Genomic DNA, 17,488 nt, shown 5'->3' with positions numbered 1-17,488 from the left:
AATGAGATAGAGAGAGCATGAGAGGGAGGAGGGTCAGAGGGAGAAGCAGACTCCCTGCCGAGCAGGGAGCCCGATGCGGGACTCGATCCCGGGACTCCAGGATCATGACCTGAGCCGAAGGCAGTCGCTTAACCGACTGAGCCACCCAGGCGCCCTCAAATAAATAAAATCTTAAAAAAAAAAAAAAAAAGATGGGTATTTTACAGTCCTAATGTTTTGAAAAAAATTTGTTACATGACAACATGCTCACAATACAATGTCAAATGGTAAGAGCAAGACAGAAAACTGTGATTCCATACAGTATGATTCTAATTAATTTAGAAATTATGGTCATGTAAAAACATACCAACTGATTATCTCTGGGTGATGGGATTATGAGTAATTTTAATTTTCTTCCTTAGACTTCATTAAAAAATTTAATTTCTAAAATAGATGAGAAATTTTTAATTGGAATAAAAATTATTATTTTTTTTACCCTTTTTAAAAAGTAAACCTTTTCTTGGAGATAATTGTAGACTCACATGCAGCTGGAAGAAATAATACAGAGAGATCCTAGGTATCCACTCTATTTCTACTGGTAACATACTGCCGAACTATAGTATAATATCATGACCAGGATATTGATGTTTAAAAGTTATTTTTAAAAAGAGAAATTTTGGGCGCCTGGGTGGCTCAGTTGGTTAAGCGACTGCCTTCGGCTCAGGTCATGATCCTGGAGTCCCGGGATCGAGTCCCGCATCGGGCTCCCTGCTCAGCAGGGAGTCTGCTTCTCCCTCTCTTGCTCCCCCCTCTTGTGCTCTCTCTCTCTCTCAAATAAATAAATAAAATCTTAAAAAAAAATTAAAAAAAAAAAAGAGAAATTTTAATATAAAAGGGACTCCTTCTTCCCCTTCTCTTTTCCCAGAGAAAAGAATATTATAAGCCATTGGAAGTCATTTACATATTAGTATGAATTAGACAGCTTTTTCTTTTTGGGATTTTATAAGGAGAAAGAAGCACCTAAGGGGTAGGAGGAAGGGGGTGGTGTAATGGGGACAGGAAGGCACAGAATCAGCACACTGGGTGTTCTGAAAAAAAAACCTGTCACTTACTTTGTAATTTGTGTGTGAGGGAGAGTGGAACTAATAGCAGCAGTTTGGCAGAAGTGTGGGAGTCCATTATGGCCCCAAGTACCCATGTGCATCACCATCACTTGCCATCATCAACTACCTAGGCCACTGTCACTAGTTTCATGCACCCACACAGCATGGCCCCTCTACGGTGCAGCCTCATGCACCCAACTGAGCCCTGAGTGCTCTGCGGGCCTCCTCATGCACATAGCCAGGGCTCCGCATTCACGTCCCTCCTCCACATGCAGCCAGGACCAAGTGTAACTGTCCAGGTCCAACAGCATTTGCAAGTGTCAAGTTCACAAGAAACAATCCTTGCCTGGCTAGCTGTCAACGGAGGAGACAATGACATTAAGCATGACACACGCCCGCACACACTCCTATTTCTCAGGAAGGGTCAACCTCTCCATACACCAAACACAAAAGAGTGAGAGAGAGAAGGCGAGAAGGAGGGAAGGAGGAGGAAGGAACGAAGGAACTGGGAGGATGAGCAGAGGAGACCTGGTGGGTGAGCTGGGCCTCGGGATCAGAGGCCTCGCCCGCCAGGGCTGCCGTGGCCTGCATGCACACACAGCTATACCACATGCATGCAGACCGCTGCTGGGCCTGCCCGAGGGACAAACCCCACTCTAAAGCGACTGTAGCCAGTCACTCTGTTCCAATAGATCCCAGAGAGCCTCATGGGTCACTGCTCTTCCACTGCTCGCCCTCGGCTGGGGACTCCAGGTGGTCACTGCTCCTGTGTAACACGCACACGAGGTTGCTGTGGGTAAGTCTCAGTCTCATAGGGTCCTGGGGCACAGAGGACAGCCACACTCCCTCTTTCCTGCCCTGGGTCCTGAAAACATGGCACTCCCCTGACATCTCATGAGAACTCCTCCCTGATGTGATGGGTGGCTTTGGAAGCAGCTAAACTCAGGGACTCCCTGCTTTTGCTGTATCTTTCAAGTAGGGCTATGCCCTGGGGGCAGGGGAACCGTCTAAGAAATATGGGAAGACCCCCTGACAAACACTGATGGCAATAGTCCAGTGTCTGCTGGCCTCAACAGCCTATTCTGGAGAGAGCGAGAAGAGACCCTGAGGAGGGGCCAGATTCCTGGGGGTGTAGAGGCAAGAGCTAGGGATTCCTGGACCCACTTGAGCTTCTGGCTTCTCTGAGAGTTTGGAAGTTGGGGGCCTGGATTTGGACAAATGCTTTCCTTCAGTTCTTCCCCACTTCTCTCACTTCACACCCTCAGCCCGAGTCTCCTGAGTGGCCATGAAAGTGCCTCCCACAGCCACCTGTCTGTTGAGCAGGGAGAAGGATCCATCCCACCTGCAGGCTGGTCCCAGAACTTCCATGAGAGGCCAGCCCAGAGGCCCCAGGCCTGTGTCCCTCCTGGTCCCTTGTAGAGTGGGGTTCCTTTCAAACCAGCATAGCCTGTTTCCAGGCAAGTAGCAAAGGAGCTCTGGGGCTGTCGATGAGACACTGTCCTGCTGCCGATCACAGTGCCCAGACCTAGGTCTGTGTCAGGCAGCCTGGGACCTCCTTAGCCCTCTGCTCCTACTGAAATGAGGTGGGACAGGGCTTCTCTCGCCACTACATGTGAAGCCACACACATCGCAGGTAACCACGTGAGCAGCATACACCCCTCTGCACCCAAGCTGACACACAAACGCCTTTCATGAGCAATCACCCCCTACGAGGTCACCACCCAGGTGCCCACACAGACCTCTGCTGACGGAGACAAGCCCCCCATATATACACAGAGCAATATGCGCAGCAGAATGGCCCCTGGCCCGGGAAGGACTGGGACAACACTCACCGGGAAGAGGTGAAGAGAGACCCATTAACTCCTCCAAATGTGGACAGGGCAACGGAAATGGGCATGATCCAGGCCATGACCCCTAGGAGCTTCTCTCCGAATGTCTGGGAGAGAAAACAAGGGGATGAGCAGAAGAGGCAAGGTTACAACCCTCCACTTGTACATCACTGCTGAGAATGCTCCCTCCCATCTCTACCCTTGCTGAGTCTCTCTTATTAGGGTCCTCGAGGGTAGGATTGCGTTCCCCAGGCCCTCCTGCACCGCACCGCCACTTCCCTTCCCACCACACAGTGGAGATTTAGTAAATGTTTTGGGCTATTAACTGAAGGAGACAGTGCATGGTGGTAATAATAATAATAAGAACAACAACAACAATGACAATGATGTGCTAACATTTGTTCTCCTTGTTTTATGGATGAGGAAACTAAGGCACAAAGCAATTAGGTAGCTTGCCTAAGATCACAAACCCATAAAGTGGAGGGCCAGGACCAGAAGCCAGCTGAGGGAGTCCAGGCTTCACTTTACATTATACACTAATGAGTCAGGCAGGTTGGGGTTCAAATCTTAGCCCAACAGTTTGGATCTGTGAGACCTTGAGCAAGGTCCTTAATTTTTGAGCCTCAGTTTTCCTATCTGTAAAATAGAAATGGTTCCTAATTCATAGGGTGGAATTTCTAAATTCATAGAAATAATATAAGAAGGGAAAAATGATAAGAACAAGGCACTATGTAGGCTGAGAAAAAAAAGGTGGTGAAGCTATAGACTATCTTCCTATACTGAAGGAATGTAGAATGTTAAGGGACTAGCCTTTTCTATATTCTCTGAGCCAAGTACACACTCGATTTCTAGCACATTATCAGGGAGGGGTCGTTTAGAATGGATGTCCTGCTGGGTTAGGCCAGTGGTCATGGAAAAAGGCTGCCCTGGGACACTGGAGGGCCTCTTTCTTTACAGTCTTCTGACAGGAGACATGTGATGACAGTTTGGCAGGGTGGCGTCAGGGCCCAGGTGAAGCCAGGTAAGGGGGCTGCATGGCTCCCAGGGCTTTCCTGGGTATCAAAGACCCCAGTGCCTTGGATCTGCATCTCTTTCCCCAAAGAGCACAGACCATTCCTACTCCTGTTTACTGGCACACACTTTTCCCTGATGAGGGAAGGAGTCAGGCTGCATGATTTCCAGAGGAAGAAACGAAGGCAGAGAGGAATGGCGTTGTCTCGTGCAAGATTTTATCTTTCTGAGGAGGAGCCTGCCTCCTTTATACAATCATCACATTTAGAGTTTAAAGTGCCCCAGATCAGGAGCTGGCAAAACTTTTTCTGTAAAGGGTCATACAGTAAGTAATGTAGCTTTGTGGGCAACACGTTGGTTCCGCCGTTGTCACCGTTCTAGGTACAACATGGCCGTCAGTTTGCTCCTGGGCACTTGGAGATACGGTTTCTGCCCTGAGAACTTGGGATGACTTCTAATTCCACAAATTCATGGATCAGGGAAAAGTGAGTGGGGCCAATCTGGCAAGTCTATGTCAACATTCCTGGTTTGAGGGGCTGTGAGTTTGATTTCTTACCACAGCGACTGCGTTTGAAGCCAGCAGCTCCTGGGGGGACATTGCAGTGACATAAGCGACATTGGCAAAGACATACACAAATGTGACCAGTGGGATGGAGATGAAGATGGCTCTGGGAAGGTTCCTGTAGAAGGAGAGGAGGTCAGAGAGGAAAGGCCTGGCACCTGCCTCATCACGGGGTTTGGGAAGTGCCTTGTCTTTCTGCTCCAAACTGACCTGGCAGCCTTTTGTGACACTCCCTCTCCCTGGGGGGTGGATTCTGTCTCAAAATGGGCAGGGCAATTTAAAGGAAATGAAACAGGGTAGGCTGGGAATATGCTCCATACCTGCTGACCTCTTCCTGACTGGACTCTCCATGATGCACCCCTCTCCCCTGCTTCAAGACACAAAGACCCTCCTGTCCTAAGACAGGTAAGTAAGATGCCTAGAGGCCTGTCGGTACATTTCATCCTCTAAGGCAGTGGTGCTATCTCAGCAGTTTCAGCTTTTAATCTGCTCGGGGACAGTCACGGGATTTTTCTCCTCCTGGCAGGGTAGATGGCAAATGGTTTAAGTTCCTGAGAAATAACTGTTTCTTCAGGATAGACCAGGTCATGGTCAGAACAGGGGCTGGAGATGGAGAAGTGCCCAGTGGACACCTGGCTCTCTCTTCTTAGTAGCAGGTGCCATGGCCTTTCAAGGGATTTGGGAAGAGCTGGGTCATTTCAACTCACTTGTAGGGATCAACAAGTTCCTCAGTCACGTAATTAAGAAAGTTCCAGCCTCCGTAGGCAAAGGAGCCCTGAAGGAAAGCCAGTGCGATAAGGCCGATGTCAGGTTCTTGGAAATTCTCAAATGCGTTCTTTGGTTCCAGCCAGAAATACTCTCCTGTGGACGCAAGGGGCAGGAGGCTGCTCAGAGAAAGAAGCCAGAGGCCTGGCGGCCTCTAGCCTGCCTAGTCCTGTCTCAGCTCCTCCTGCAGTGATGATCCAGCTCTTGTCTTGTTCCCAGTGAACCCCACACATTGGAGAAGTGGGACCAAAAGGAGCAGGGAAATAGAGATTAGGACTTCCCCAGAACCTAGGAACCAGGAGTCCAAATGCAGGCTCAGGTTCAAAGCACAGCTCTCAATCTTCTTTTAAAAGGCAAATTTACTTGGAAGGAAAGACCAGGGGAGGCCACTGGTCAGGGCAGGGTACAGTAAATCAGGGGTGTGTGTGGGGGTGGGGGGTGGGGGGAGCTGGGATTTGGAGATGCAGGATTAGAGCCATTGGCAGTCTCTTGACCACCTTCCTGTATATCTAAGTTTATACATTTCCACAAAGAAAGCATGAACAACAACAAACACTCAAACATAAGCTCCTATAATGCCATAGTAGTTCATGCTTGCTCTGCTTTCTTTGTCAATAACCTCCTGTCTCTTTCTAACGTATCTGGGCTCTCTCTTCATGCTATAGATTCCCTGAGGACAGGGTCCTTCAGCAAAGAGCTTTTCCACTGCCTCCCCAACCTTTAGCACAGTGTCCTGCACACAAGTGGGCCCTCAAGAAAGGTTGCTGATGACGTTGTAATGAAACAGAGAGTAACTGCCCATATTTTACTTAGTCATCTGTGATCCAGCATTTGGACAGGAAATAAGTAGATTAGAGTGATCAGGAGAAAGCATTAGGGCCAGAATAGTAGGGACTTATTATCTCTGAAAAGATAGCACAGTGGTTTCTTTCTTTCCTTTTTTTAGGGGAAAGCATGAACACAGTCCCCACTACCACAAATTATATAGTCCCATTTCTCACATTTGGGGAAATTGCAGGGGTCAACACATCCATAGTGCAATGGATAAGCCTCATCCTTGGAAAACCACTTTCATGATCATGGTATCTCCCCTACCAGGTAGATATACACAGTGATTTCTTTAAGTCTACACAATATTACCTGCTAAAGAACTTAACACAACTGGTTAAAATTAACAGCAGAACCTTAATTATGCTTCCTGGAGTAAATATCCAGGCACCCCACATGGCCTTCAGGGCTTCTAGGCAGGTAGGAGGTCTCTCTGTTTGTCATCTGACTTTCTCCAGGAGGCAGTGACACTGGGCAGAGCCTAGTGGTGCCATGGTTCCCATGGAAACCAAATACAGACTCAGACTTGGAAGGGACCAAATCCAGTGAGGAATGTTGGCAGGGGCCCCAGGAACGTCGAGCTCTCTCGTAGAGATTATGAGTAATTTTGAAATGCGTAAAAATCTCCTCTGTTCCCCATTTTAAGATATGAACAACATACAATATAAGATGCAGGGAGCTTCCCTGGGGATGGGGTAAGAGGGCAACAGGAGTCCAGAGATCTGGGGGCTTCACCTAGCTGTGCTAGAGCCAGGAGGTCAGCATGGGAGACCTGAACTCTGCAAACCAGGTGGGGCATGCTCAACTTCCAACCATCCCAGGAAAATGGTTTCTCTTCCCCTTTGTCAAGCAAGTGAAGAAGAAAAGTCATTCAAGGTCAGAATTGGGAAATCTCAGGGTGCACATGTCCAAAGACAGTGTGAGGGGGTGTGTACACGAAAGAGGCAGAAAGTTGGGTGAAGCCCTGTTGTTTGGGTGATACTCACCTTTGCAGATCTGGACAACTCCCATGATGATGATCAGGGCCAGGGCCAGGAGCTTCCCAGCTGTGAAAATGTCTTGAACCCGGGTGGCCCACCGCACACTGGCACAGTTGACCCATGTGAGGAGCACTGAAATGACAGACCCCCAAACATATCCTCAGGGCTATAATGAGGCTGTAGGAGGCCCTCTGAACAGAAGCAGAAATGCTTCTTGCTCCTGACAATGGGACTGTAACAGGCGAGCCAAATTTCCCTCAAGCCCAGCCCCAGTTTCCAGAAACTTTAGCTAGATTAATGGGTTACAAATGGGGATTACCTGCCACAAATTAGAGCTTGGTCAGAGCATGCCCTGCCCAGGGCTGGAAGCCAGAGGTAGGCATGGAAGTGAAGGCACTGGCTTTGAGGAAAATCAGCATATTACCAGGGTGCAAGTGTGGGCTTTGTTTCCAGGCCATTGTATGTTCAGGGGGAGCCCTGAGCAGCTGGTGGATCCTGAATGTCATCTTCCTCAGCCTGATTTTGGGGCAACAGAGGGTTAGGGGGAATCTTTTTTTTTCCCCTGTGGTATAATTTACATAGAGTAAAATTCATTTTTCTAAGTGTACAGTTTGATGAGATCTGACAAACGTATTCAGTTATTTAATCACTTCCACAGTGTTTATATGGAACATTTCCAACACTCCCGAAAGTTCTCTTTCTTGCACTTTGATCTCCTTTGAAGTCAGTCCCTTTCCCCTACCTCTGGCAACCACTAATTTGGTTTCTGTCCCTATATTTTGCCTTTTCCAAAATGTCACATGAACAGAATCATACAGTATGTAGCCTTTTGTGTCTGGTTTCTTTCACTTTACATGAAGCTTTGGAGATTCATTCATGTTGCTGTGTATATCAAGTCTGGTCCTTTTATTGTCACGTAGTACTCCATTTTATGTATTGGTTTTCTACTCACTGGCTGATGGACATCTGGGTTGCTCCCATTTTGGGGCTATTATGAATAAAGCTGCTATAAACACTTGCATAGAACTCTTTAAGTGGATTGTAGATGTCTTTGAGAAGGATTTTCCTTTCTCTTGAGTAAATACCCAGGAGTGAGATTCTGAGTCATAAGGTAAATTATAACTTTATTATTTTTTTTAAGATTTTGTTATTTTTAAAAGTAATCTCTAGGGACGCCTGGGTGGCTTAGTCAGTTAAGTGTCTGTGTTCAGCTCAGGTCATGACCCCAGGGTCCTGGGATCAAGTCCCACATTGGGCTCCCTGCTCAGTGGGGAGCCTGCTTCTCCCTCTCCCCCTCCCCCCAGCTCTCTCACTCTCTCTCTCAAATAAATAAATAAATAATCTTAAAAATAACAACAACAAAAAACCCCCACAAAGTGGCTATATCGTTAGCATTTCCACCAGCAATGTAGGTGAGTTCTGTTGCTATGAATCCTTTCAGCATTTGGTACTGTCAGCTCCAAAAGCTTGTCTATTCTAATAGCTGTGTAGTGGTATCTCATTGTGGTTTCAATTTGCATTTCCCTCGTGACTGATGATGTTGAGCATGTTTTCATGTGCTTATTGGCCACTATCCCTCTGTCTTCTTTGGTGGCATAGGGGCTCCCACAGAGATCCCAACAACATGGAACCTCCAAGGACTGGAGGAGAGCTCAAAGGCTGAATCCTAGGAGGGAGGGACTCCGTTTTACAGCCACACTCCCCAAGCAACCCAGGGAGCCTGTCCTGCAGGAATGGGACTCTCACCTTCCTGGTGCTTAGGAAGTCCTTGAGAACAAAGGGAAGAAGTTAAAATCCTCTTGTTTCCCCTTCCTCTGAAACAGTGACCAGGACGGCCCCCCCAGTCCTCCAAAGGTACAAGTCACACACGTAGAAGCACCAGACTTTCTTCTCAAGCTCTGGCCAGGCCTCTGACTTGAACAGTTGATCAAATTATATCAATACCTGATCTTTAAACTGTGTTTTTACTTTTCAAGTATTTTCTGACCTTACTTGATTCTGAGACCATTTCGACAGGGTAAAGACCTGATACTATTATCTATCTGTAACCTTTCTCCTCACACCATCTCTACTTGGCAAACTCCTTCTCATCTTTCAAGATCCAGCTCAAATGTCACCTGTTCTGTGAGTCTTTATTATTTTATTATTTTACTTATTCCTGACAATGTGGCTGCAAGGTAAGATACACCAGCCGCATTTTATAGACAAGGAACAAAGTTTGTCCCTTCTCTTTTCTCAGACCGCTTTGTTTATATTTAATTTTGGGCATTACTTCTTTGTATTATAATGATTTGTTTCTTTTTCTCTGTCTCCATGTAGACTAGGAGGGCAGGGACTATGACTTTTCATGCTTTTAATCCCAGGGCATCATTAATGCCTGCAAATAGTAGGTACTCAACAAATATTTAATACTTGGATACAGAAAATGCCCAATTCATTAGCCCTGCAATCTCATCTCAGTCTACACATTCTACAATGCACACAATCTCCCCTGCTCCCCAGGAATCTCATCAAAAGGAGACACGATCCCCAGTTGGTTGCACAGAGCCAAAAGAGCGACAGGAAACTTGACTTCAAACTCTTGACTCCTCATGGAGAAGCTGTTATCCAAGATGGTGTCATATAAGGAGAACCAAAACATGTTGTCAGAGGAAGGATTTTAAGTGCCTGAACAGGGAGAACATCTTGTAAATACTCGAATGTTCCAGATGGACTGAGACATTCTGATAAACACACATTTGGTTTATCTTACTCAATTCAAAAAGGATTTCAGGATCACATGCCTGGTGACAATCCAACCCAAATCACTCTAAGCAACAGGGCCTGTGATCTGTTTCTCCTCAGGGCCCTGAGGATTGCTAGGTACAAGGGTGGGCCCTCAGGTCCCAGGAGTTCAGGCAGACACAAGCAATGACTTAAGGATAAAGGAGATTGATTTATGAAAAGAAGATTAGGACACAAAACCCATGAGGCTCAGGGATAGGTAAGGATTACTGAACAAGGAACCAGATTGTGATCCCAGAGAAGAAAATTATCCTCTATCAAGGGGAGGGGAGGGCACGGTGGGGAGGTGACAGGAAAGTACTTGGAGGGAAATAAGGGATGAGCAGGACAACTCACAGACATTCTTCCCCAGCAGGTGGGGGGAATGTGGCCACCTCCTGGTGGGCTGGAATAGAAAACACAAAATCATCTATCTGCTTAGGAGAGGGACCTTGTCAAGGCAGTCAGATTCCTTCAGTCAGCTCCAGAATATTCCTGGGGGATGGGAGATATTTGAAGGAAGGGATAATTTGTCAAATAAACTTGCTGTGGGTGTCTTCTGTCCCACCTGACCTTATCTTCACAATTTCACAGGAACCCAGACCTTGACTAATATTTAACCTTTTACCTTTATAGAGCTCTTTCAGAAATAAAAAGAGAAATCCCGAGAATGGGGTGGGGAGACATTTTGCCTGTGACACTAATCTCCTTAAAACAATGGCTGCAGGCCCTCACATCTGACCCTTATCCCTACTGTTGGGTGATCACAGCATGTGACCGAGGGGAAAGAGGGCATTTTCAGTCTCCTGCTACCACAGGACAGCTTCCCTCACAGCAGGCTGAAACCTGAGCCTCCAAACAGAGAGGAAAGGTCAGTGAGTGAAGGCAACACTGTCAGGTGCTTGGCAAGCCCCTGCCCTGTTCAGGCATCCTGTCTCTGCCAGTCTGCTACCCAGAGCCCCTTTCTGTTGTTAATGGCTATGGCCCCTCTCTCTTCTCAGCCAGACCCTGCATTCTGCATGCTTGAGAAACAATGACCTCAGGGAAGCCACATGAAGATGGGGACCAGTGGCCACTGCAGCTTGAAATGTGAGGGTTTTCGTTCATCCATCCATTCATCTGTCCATCTGTCCAACCATCATCTACAAAGGGCCTACTGTGCTAGGCACTCTGGTAGGTGGGGGAGTTACAGGACACAAGTCCCTGTCCTCAGGAAGTTGAGAGCATAAGGTAAGGGAGATGGGTGAGAGCATAAAGTAAGGGAGATGGGTGAGCTAAAAAAAAGATGATCATGCAACAATGTGGTGACAGCAGAGCTCTTCACGGAAGCCAATGGGTATCCATGAGGAGCCCCGAACTTAGCCCAGGGGATTCAGAGGTGTGTCCTATAGGAGGGGGAGACCCTAACCAAAAGGAGAATTTTATAATTTATAATTTATAATCCCAGCTGGATAAAAGAAATAAGAAGGAAAAAGACTCTGGTTCTTGTCCACTGTAATCTGGCTGTGGAGTGGTTGCTGCTTCTCTAGAGGCCCCCATGGAATCTCGGGCTTATCTGTATTTCTTGGGCATTTTCTCCTCTTTCTCTTTTGTATCCTTTCTGTTTGCTGGGTTTAAAAAAAAAAAAGGTGAAAAGACTATCAAGACGATACTTCAAAAAGATGCTGAAGTCAGGGGTTGGTTACTTAATCTGCCAAGTTGGAAAAGGTGACAAGGTGACACCTTAATGTCAAGGTGACAGGAGGGATACAAAAAACAGGCAGGCAGGAGTAGGGGACTCAGAAGCCAGCAATCTTGTGACCTGCTCAGAGCCCAGGGCCCAGGGCCTCTCAGCTGCTGAATAGGAGAGGTGGGCTCAGTGCTCCCTGCCTGTGGGAAAGCTGAAAGACTGGCAGAGAGGTGCAGAGTCCTCAGATTGACGACAATGCAGATCCTGTCAATGACCTGGACAGAGGGTCAGAGTTAGAAAAAGAGACATGATGTCGGAAACAAAGGTCAGAGAGGGAGAGAGAAAAATTTGAAGAAGCCACGCTGTGGGCTTTGAAGATGGAAGAAGGGCCCATGAGCCAAAGAATGTAGGGGGGCTCTAGAAGCTGGAAAAGGAAAGGAAATAACTGTCCCCAGAACCTCCAGAAAGAACATAGCTTTGCTGTCACCTTGAGTTTAGGACTTCTGACCTCCAGAACTATAAGACACTAAATCTATGGTAATTTGTTATAGTAGCATTAGGGAATTAATACAGGGCCAGGCACCATACAGAAAGACCAGAAAGCAGGTGGCACACGCAGAAATAGCAAAATTTTTAAAGAGCAACCAGGCGGCACACCCCAGGACCCCAAAGGAGTGCCTGTCCACAGGCCTTGCAGGACACCAGTGGAGGGAAGTGGTGGGGCTCTCTAGAAGTAGGCAGTGAAAGTGAGGTCACCCATGTGCTCTAGTTGGCAAATTTCTACACCATATGACAGCATCCCAACTCGAGGATCCTATAGCTAAAGTGTTACTGCCTCCTGTTTCTTCCCTTCCTAATTCTATACAGTAGTAAACAGGCTCACCCTCCAATAACTCCAGCTGTGCCTTTCCTTCCAAAAAAATTTGGGGGCAAAAGACACTCCCAATATTCCTCCTTCATCTAATGCCAGGCTCTTTTCCAGTCTCCTCCATATTCCATTCAACTTCAGGCCCACACATGCAACCCAGATGCACATACAAATGGAGACCCAAGTTCCAAACTTCTCACAAGGCGAGTCTAGTGCTGGGAGGCTCAGATGTGATTCTTTTCTTCTCTGCCGCCATGGTTTTGTTGGTCTCCTAATTTTACTGACCAGAGGCTATAATCACAGGCCATAAAAGAAGTCAAGATGGAAAGCCAAGAGATGAACTCAAAAGTCCTGAGATTGAGTTCCTTCCTCAAGTCAAAGGGTAGAGTGGCCACACTGTGTGCTATCTTGCAGTGGACAACACCAAAAGCACCCTGAAAGAGCTCGCTCTGGGACTTTCCCAGGTGGAGTCAACCCAACCCAACCCCCCAGGAGGTAAGGCGAGGTTAAAGGTCTATAGATTTTAGAAGGGAAGAACAGGAACATGTTTTGGGAACCTTTACCTTAGATGAATACCTTATAGACTACAGGTAAAAGAAACAATTTAATCTCTCTAGTCCATTTTTAAACAGAACATCAGTGACTCGCTAGCATAAAAGAAGTCTTCATTTAGAAAATTTTAAGCATGGATTAGAGAGGGAATTGTGGGACTGGTTTTAAGTGTCCATAATCAGCACAGGCCGGGGCTGTGTCTTCAGGTGCTCCCTTGCTTCTAGGAACAGGACTCTGGCCTCTTGCTGAGCTGGGCTGGCAAAGGGTCATCCTGTGCCTTCATCAGAGGGCCAATGAGCACGTTCCCACATGGATCCCTAAACTAATCTCATTCATTTTGCCAAGCCAGCTTCTGCTTCATGGACCACACCATTCTGGTGTGATGGGGTGAAAGACAGGATGGGGCCATTTAGATAGGAGGCTGGACTGATTGTTGTAAGAACAGTGCTCAGAAGAACGAACCAGTTGGGGCTCTCCTTGTAAACAGCTCTCGGCACCGGAGGGAGATGTTTGAGGCCAGTGCCCTACTACCCGGGAGCACATTTCCAGCCTCATGAGCAATCAGAGCCAGGAATGACCTGAGAGACTCAGAACCTCATTTTGTATGTGAATGGAGTAAGACCCCAGCTAATGTACTCCTGCCCCCCCAGTTGCTTATTCTGCCACTATGTCAGCCTTTCTTTTATCATATACACATTATCCCACTTTCCCTCTGTCCATTCCCACATTCTCTCTCACCCTGCTCCTGTCAATGGTACTCAAGGTCATTGCTCAAGGGCCACCCTGAGTCAGTCACCTGAAGATACTAGCCAGTTTGCTTTCAGGACAGCAGGAAGTAAGATGCCAATGTGGTGAAAAGGGGAAGACTAGGATGGCTACCCCCGAGAGACCAAGAGAGTCGTGTCTATTCCTCTCAGAGCTTTAGAAAATTATTTCCCACTGGCAGACTCGACTCTCTGCCTTGTATTCCCTTCTCTGGCCCCTTGTCGATGTCACCATCACATGTTCTCTTGAACTCTAGGAACTTCTTTAGGATTTTTCAGTCTTACTGGCTCGTGTCTTTCTCAGGAGTGGGCTGGAGGCAGCTTGGAAAGGTTTGTTTTCCTTTAGCATTTCCAGAACTAGGCCTCTCTGTCTTTTCAGATAAGAGAAAACAGGCAGTAGAAAGGGGGAAAAAAATGCCCAGACTTGCCAAAATCCATAAAGACAGGTAGTGAAGAAGGGAGGGAAAGAGTGAGCCTGAGAAACGACAGTGGGAAGGAAGGAAGAGGAGGAATAATACACATCCTTACGAGTGAGGGGAAAGACCTCAAGAGAAGCAGCACAGAGAGAGAAGGCCAGGACAGAAAAAAGAAAGATGTAATGCGCTAAACAGACATACTGCTGAAAAGGGAAGCTGTGACGCCACTTTGTAGAAATCAGAACACCCTGTTCCTCTCCAGAACTTCAAAATAAGCACCTTTCTGGGATGGAGCTCCCAGCCCTCTGAAACAGCCGTAAATTTTACCTGGGTTAGGGCTTGCCTGCCAGAAGCATTAATATCTTAGTCTCACCTTTTGCTGGGGCACGCACTTCTCCTTCCACCTTCCGCCATGCTCTGCCAGCTCCCCGTGACTCCCTCCCTCCAGACCTGGAACAAAAGGGGCAAAGTGATGCCCCTCAGACCAGCCCTCTGGTGTCCATGGTGCCCATGCTGGAGCGCCCAGTGAGCACCCAGCCTGAAGGAGGGGGTGTGGCAACACTGGGCTCCGTGATAGGCTGGCTGGGGCTCCTTGGCCGCCTCTCCCCCTCCTGCTCGTGGAAGGATCAGGGCACATGTCTCTAATTGTGGAAAGACTGCTTCGGCTTGGCCTGCCTAACCTCAGCTGTTTCCAGATCTAGGAGGTTACCAGTGCTGGCTGCCAAAAGGCACTGATAGGCAAAGAAAACACGGAACCCTGTTTAAGTTCTAACGCACACAGCCCAAGGCTTTGATACGGTTCCAGGTTTGCCCACGTGGGCCAGCCTGAGCTATCTTTCCTTCTCTGAGTCCTCAGAGAGACCTGGAGGGAAACTGGGGTATGAGTGTGGAGACACAGCCAGTGTCCTAGAATCTTTCACTGTGCCCAGGGCGAGACATTTTTCACGTGGATTGAAGAGCTGCATTATAAAGTCTCAAGTTATTGACTACCTAAAACAAAGGTTGTATTATGATACATGTAAATAACTTGACTGATAAAAGACAAAGACATCAAAACAAAGCAAGAGCAATAACACCAGAATAAATCAAATGAGCCCTTCCCTATAAACTAAGCTTTGATCCCAGCTTCTGTAAGGCCACAATGAGGCTGTGAAACAGATCTTGCTACCATGCTACAGTAACGTTTTGTCCTCCAGCCCCTTTCATCTGGAAGCATTCTTCCAGCTAAGCTCCCACCCACACTGCCCCACCCCCTTCCCGGCTCTCTCTTCCCCTTCCTTCTTCCCCTGACCCCTCCGTGCCAGTTGCTAGACCTGGAGTTTCTGCTGAATCACCATCTGGTACTTAGTTTAGCCAAGAAAACCCAAACTCCCAGCTCAGCATTTTCCAAGAGCTGAGTAGTTCTCTCTTCAGCATAAGCTAAACATGGCCTCTGAGCTGGGGGTGGTGGGGGGAATGGAAGGCAGCTGGAAAACAGGGGAGACAGACCTAGTGCACCATGCCACCTTGAGGAGCCCCCTTTTAATCCTACTCATTACTGTTCCAGCCCCAGACTGAAAAATTCCTGTTATCTCACACCCCAATTCTCAAGGTGGATGCCTCTCAGACACATAGCAAGGGGAATGGGGTGGATTCTGCGGGGTCTGCACAGAGCTCAGGAGGGCTAGCCTGACTTTCCATCATCCTCAGCCTTGGAGGAGAGGGTGTGGGTCCTGGGAGGTCTGGTTGGTTCTTGGACTGGAAGACTTGTGGGCTCTGTTAGTGTCACTTAAGCTTATAAACATGGACGCAGGCTGCAAAATTCCCAAGACTGGTTCAATTATAACCCTATTCCAATGGCAGGTAGTGCCCAAACTCGCTAAACTCTCAAAACAAATCTTCCCTCTCATCTTTCCCCCAAAGTTCCCTGTAACACTAGACCCCACTCCCATCAGTCTTGACTTTTATGTTCTTGGGTATGTGATATAAATTTGGAGAGCCACATTAACCCTTCCAAGTTCACCAGGCACAATTAATGGCTGAACTTCATAAACCGCAGGCTCTGGCTTCTCTGGAAAAAACAAAGTGATCCTTGACAGTCAACAACAAAAGGCCAGAGAATTTAATCTTCTACTGGTTCAAGAAAGTTAACAAGTTGTTTCCATCCTGAACTACTGGAAAATTCTGTTTCAGGAAGCCTCAATCCCATTCATTATTCTCCCAAGTAGGGTTGGACACATTCCCAGGAACAAGCTCCTCATTCCCCAATTTCCGGGACTTGGGCTATGTGCACCCTTTTGAACAGCAAACGCCAATCTGAGAGTAAAAGTTGGAGACCAGAAGAGACAGTATGGAAAGCCAGGAAAGAGGAGGTGATCTGGACCAGCAATTGAAGCATACTGAAACTAAAAAGAAGACCCTGACTTCTCAGGTAGCTGGTGGGGACAAAGAGCCTGGTCTGATAACAGAACTCGATTTTGACCAATTGACAGCGGTCTACATCATCAATGGATCTCTAGGAAAGAAGACCTCCACAAAACTCTAGAATTCACCGTGATATTTATAATTGCTTATTATGATATATAAACTATAAAGCACTTACCAATAGTTTGTTCTTCTTAGAGCTCAAGACTGGGTTGCTCTTATGGAAATGTAAGATGAAGATAACAAAGATACCTTCACTCCCAGGGCTATGGACATGAGGAATACTCCAGAGGCCATATAGGGCAGGGAGGAGGTGAAATGGCACTGAAGAGCCGGTGTCCACTCTGCCATTATGGGCATAGAAGCCAAAAACACATTGACTGCCTTCCTCAAGTCCCAGCATCAGAATTTGAGTACTGAAGAGTGAATGGGAAGGGTTGCGAAGGCAGGGGGCCAACTCAACTGAGTAAGAACCACACCAATGACAAGGCATTAAAATATGATCCAGTGTTGTCCTCGATTTATTTCACCTGAATTCCAATAAGAATGTGCCATCCTTGACTTCCTAATAGCCCTAATCACAAGGTCTTGCCATTTCTGCCTTGCAAATGCCAAATACATCTATTTCTGTATATTCCCACAGCTTCATCCCCGATTCACGTTACAGAAATTCTGGATTTCTGTAATCACATTGTACCTGGTCTCCTTGCCTCTGATCTTATTCCCCTCTCCAATTCATCCTTTATACCTGCAGGCATGAGTCTTCTAAAATGTAAATATGATCATGTCAATCCTCTGTTTGAAACCCTTTAATGCCTTCCCATTGCCCTTAGGGTAAAGTCCAATCTCTCCAGGATTGCCCATAAAGCCCTTTCATGGATGGATCTTCACTTCTATCTATATCGCCTACCTCTTAAGTCTATGCTGTGGCTATACTGAACTACCTGGAATTCCCCCAGGGAGCCATGTTCTTTCTTATCCCCAGACCTTGGCACA

At 47.2% G+C, this 17,488-nt stretch overlaps 1 protein-coding gene and 1 non-coding gene across 6 annotated transcripts in view; both read right to left on the bottom strand.

Moving 5' to 3' along the window:
• The window catches only part of SLC7A8 (solute carrier family 7 member 8), a 50,523-nt gene that overhangs the window by 8,230 nt on the left and 24,805 nt on the right, over nucleotides 1-17,488 (bottom strand). For 4 of the 5 annotated variants that reach the window (XM_081830743.1, XM_081830746.1, XM_081830744.1 and 1 more), the window contains 4 exons: nucleotides 7,064-7,189; nucleotides 5,192-5,345; nucleotides 4,479-4,602; nucleotides 2,915-3,018 (listed from right to left, as the gene is read on the bottom strand). In XM_081830743.1, coding sequence (XP_081686869.1) covers nucleotides 2,915-3,018; nucleotides 4,479-4,602; nucleotides 5,192-5,345; nucleotides 7,064-7,189 — 508 coding nt within the window. Of the gene's footprint in view, nucleotides 1-2,914; nucleotides 3,019-4,478; nucleotides 4,603-5,191; nucleotides 5,346-7,063; nucleotides 7,190-14,462; nucleotides 14,549-17,488 lie in introns of those variants that run through there. The other variant, XM_081830747.1, reaches the window with a different exon arrangement.
• Nucleotides 6,193-6,355, bottom strand: LOC115937948 (U1 spliceosomal RNA). Its single transcript, XR_004073160.2, has one exon. It is a non-coding gene; the product is annotated as a U1 spliceosomal RNA (small nuclear RNA).

Source organism: Leptonychotes weddellii, chromosome 9 (genome assembly GCF_054177405.1).
Source record: "Leptonychotes weddellii isolate Sample4059 chromosome 9, ASM5417740v2, whole genome shotgun sequence".
NCBI classification, from domain to species: Eukaryota; Metazoa; Chordata; class Mammalia; order Carnivora; family Phocidae; genus Leptonychotes; species Leptonychotes weddellii.
This window is presented reverse-complemented; position numbering and strand designations above follow the sequence as displayed.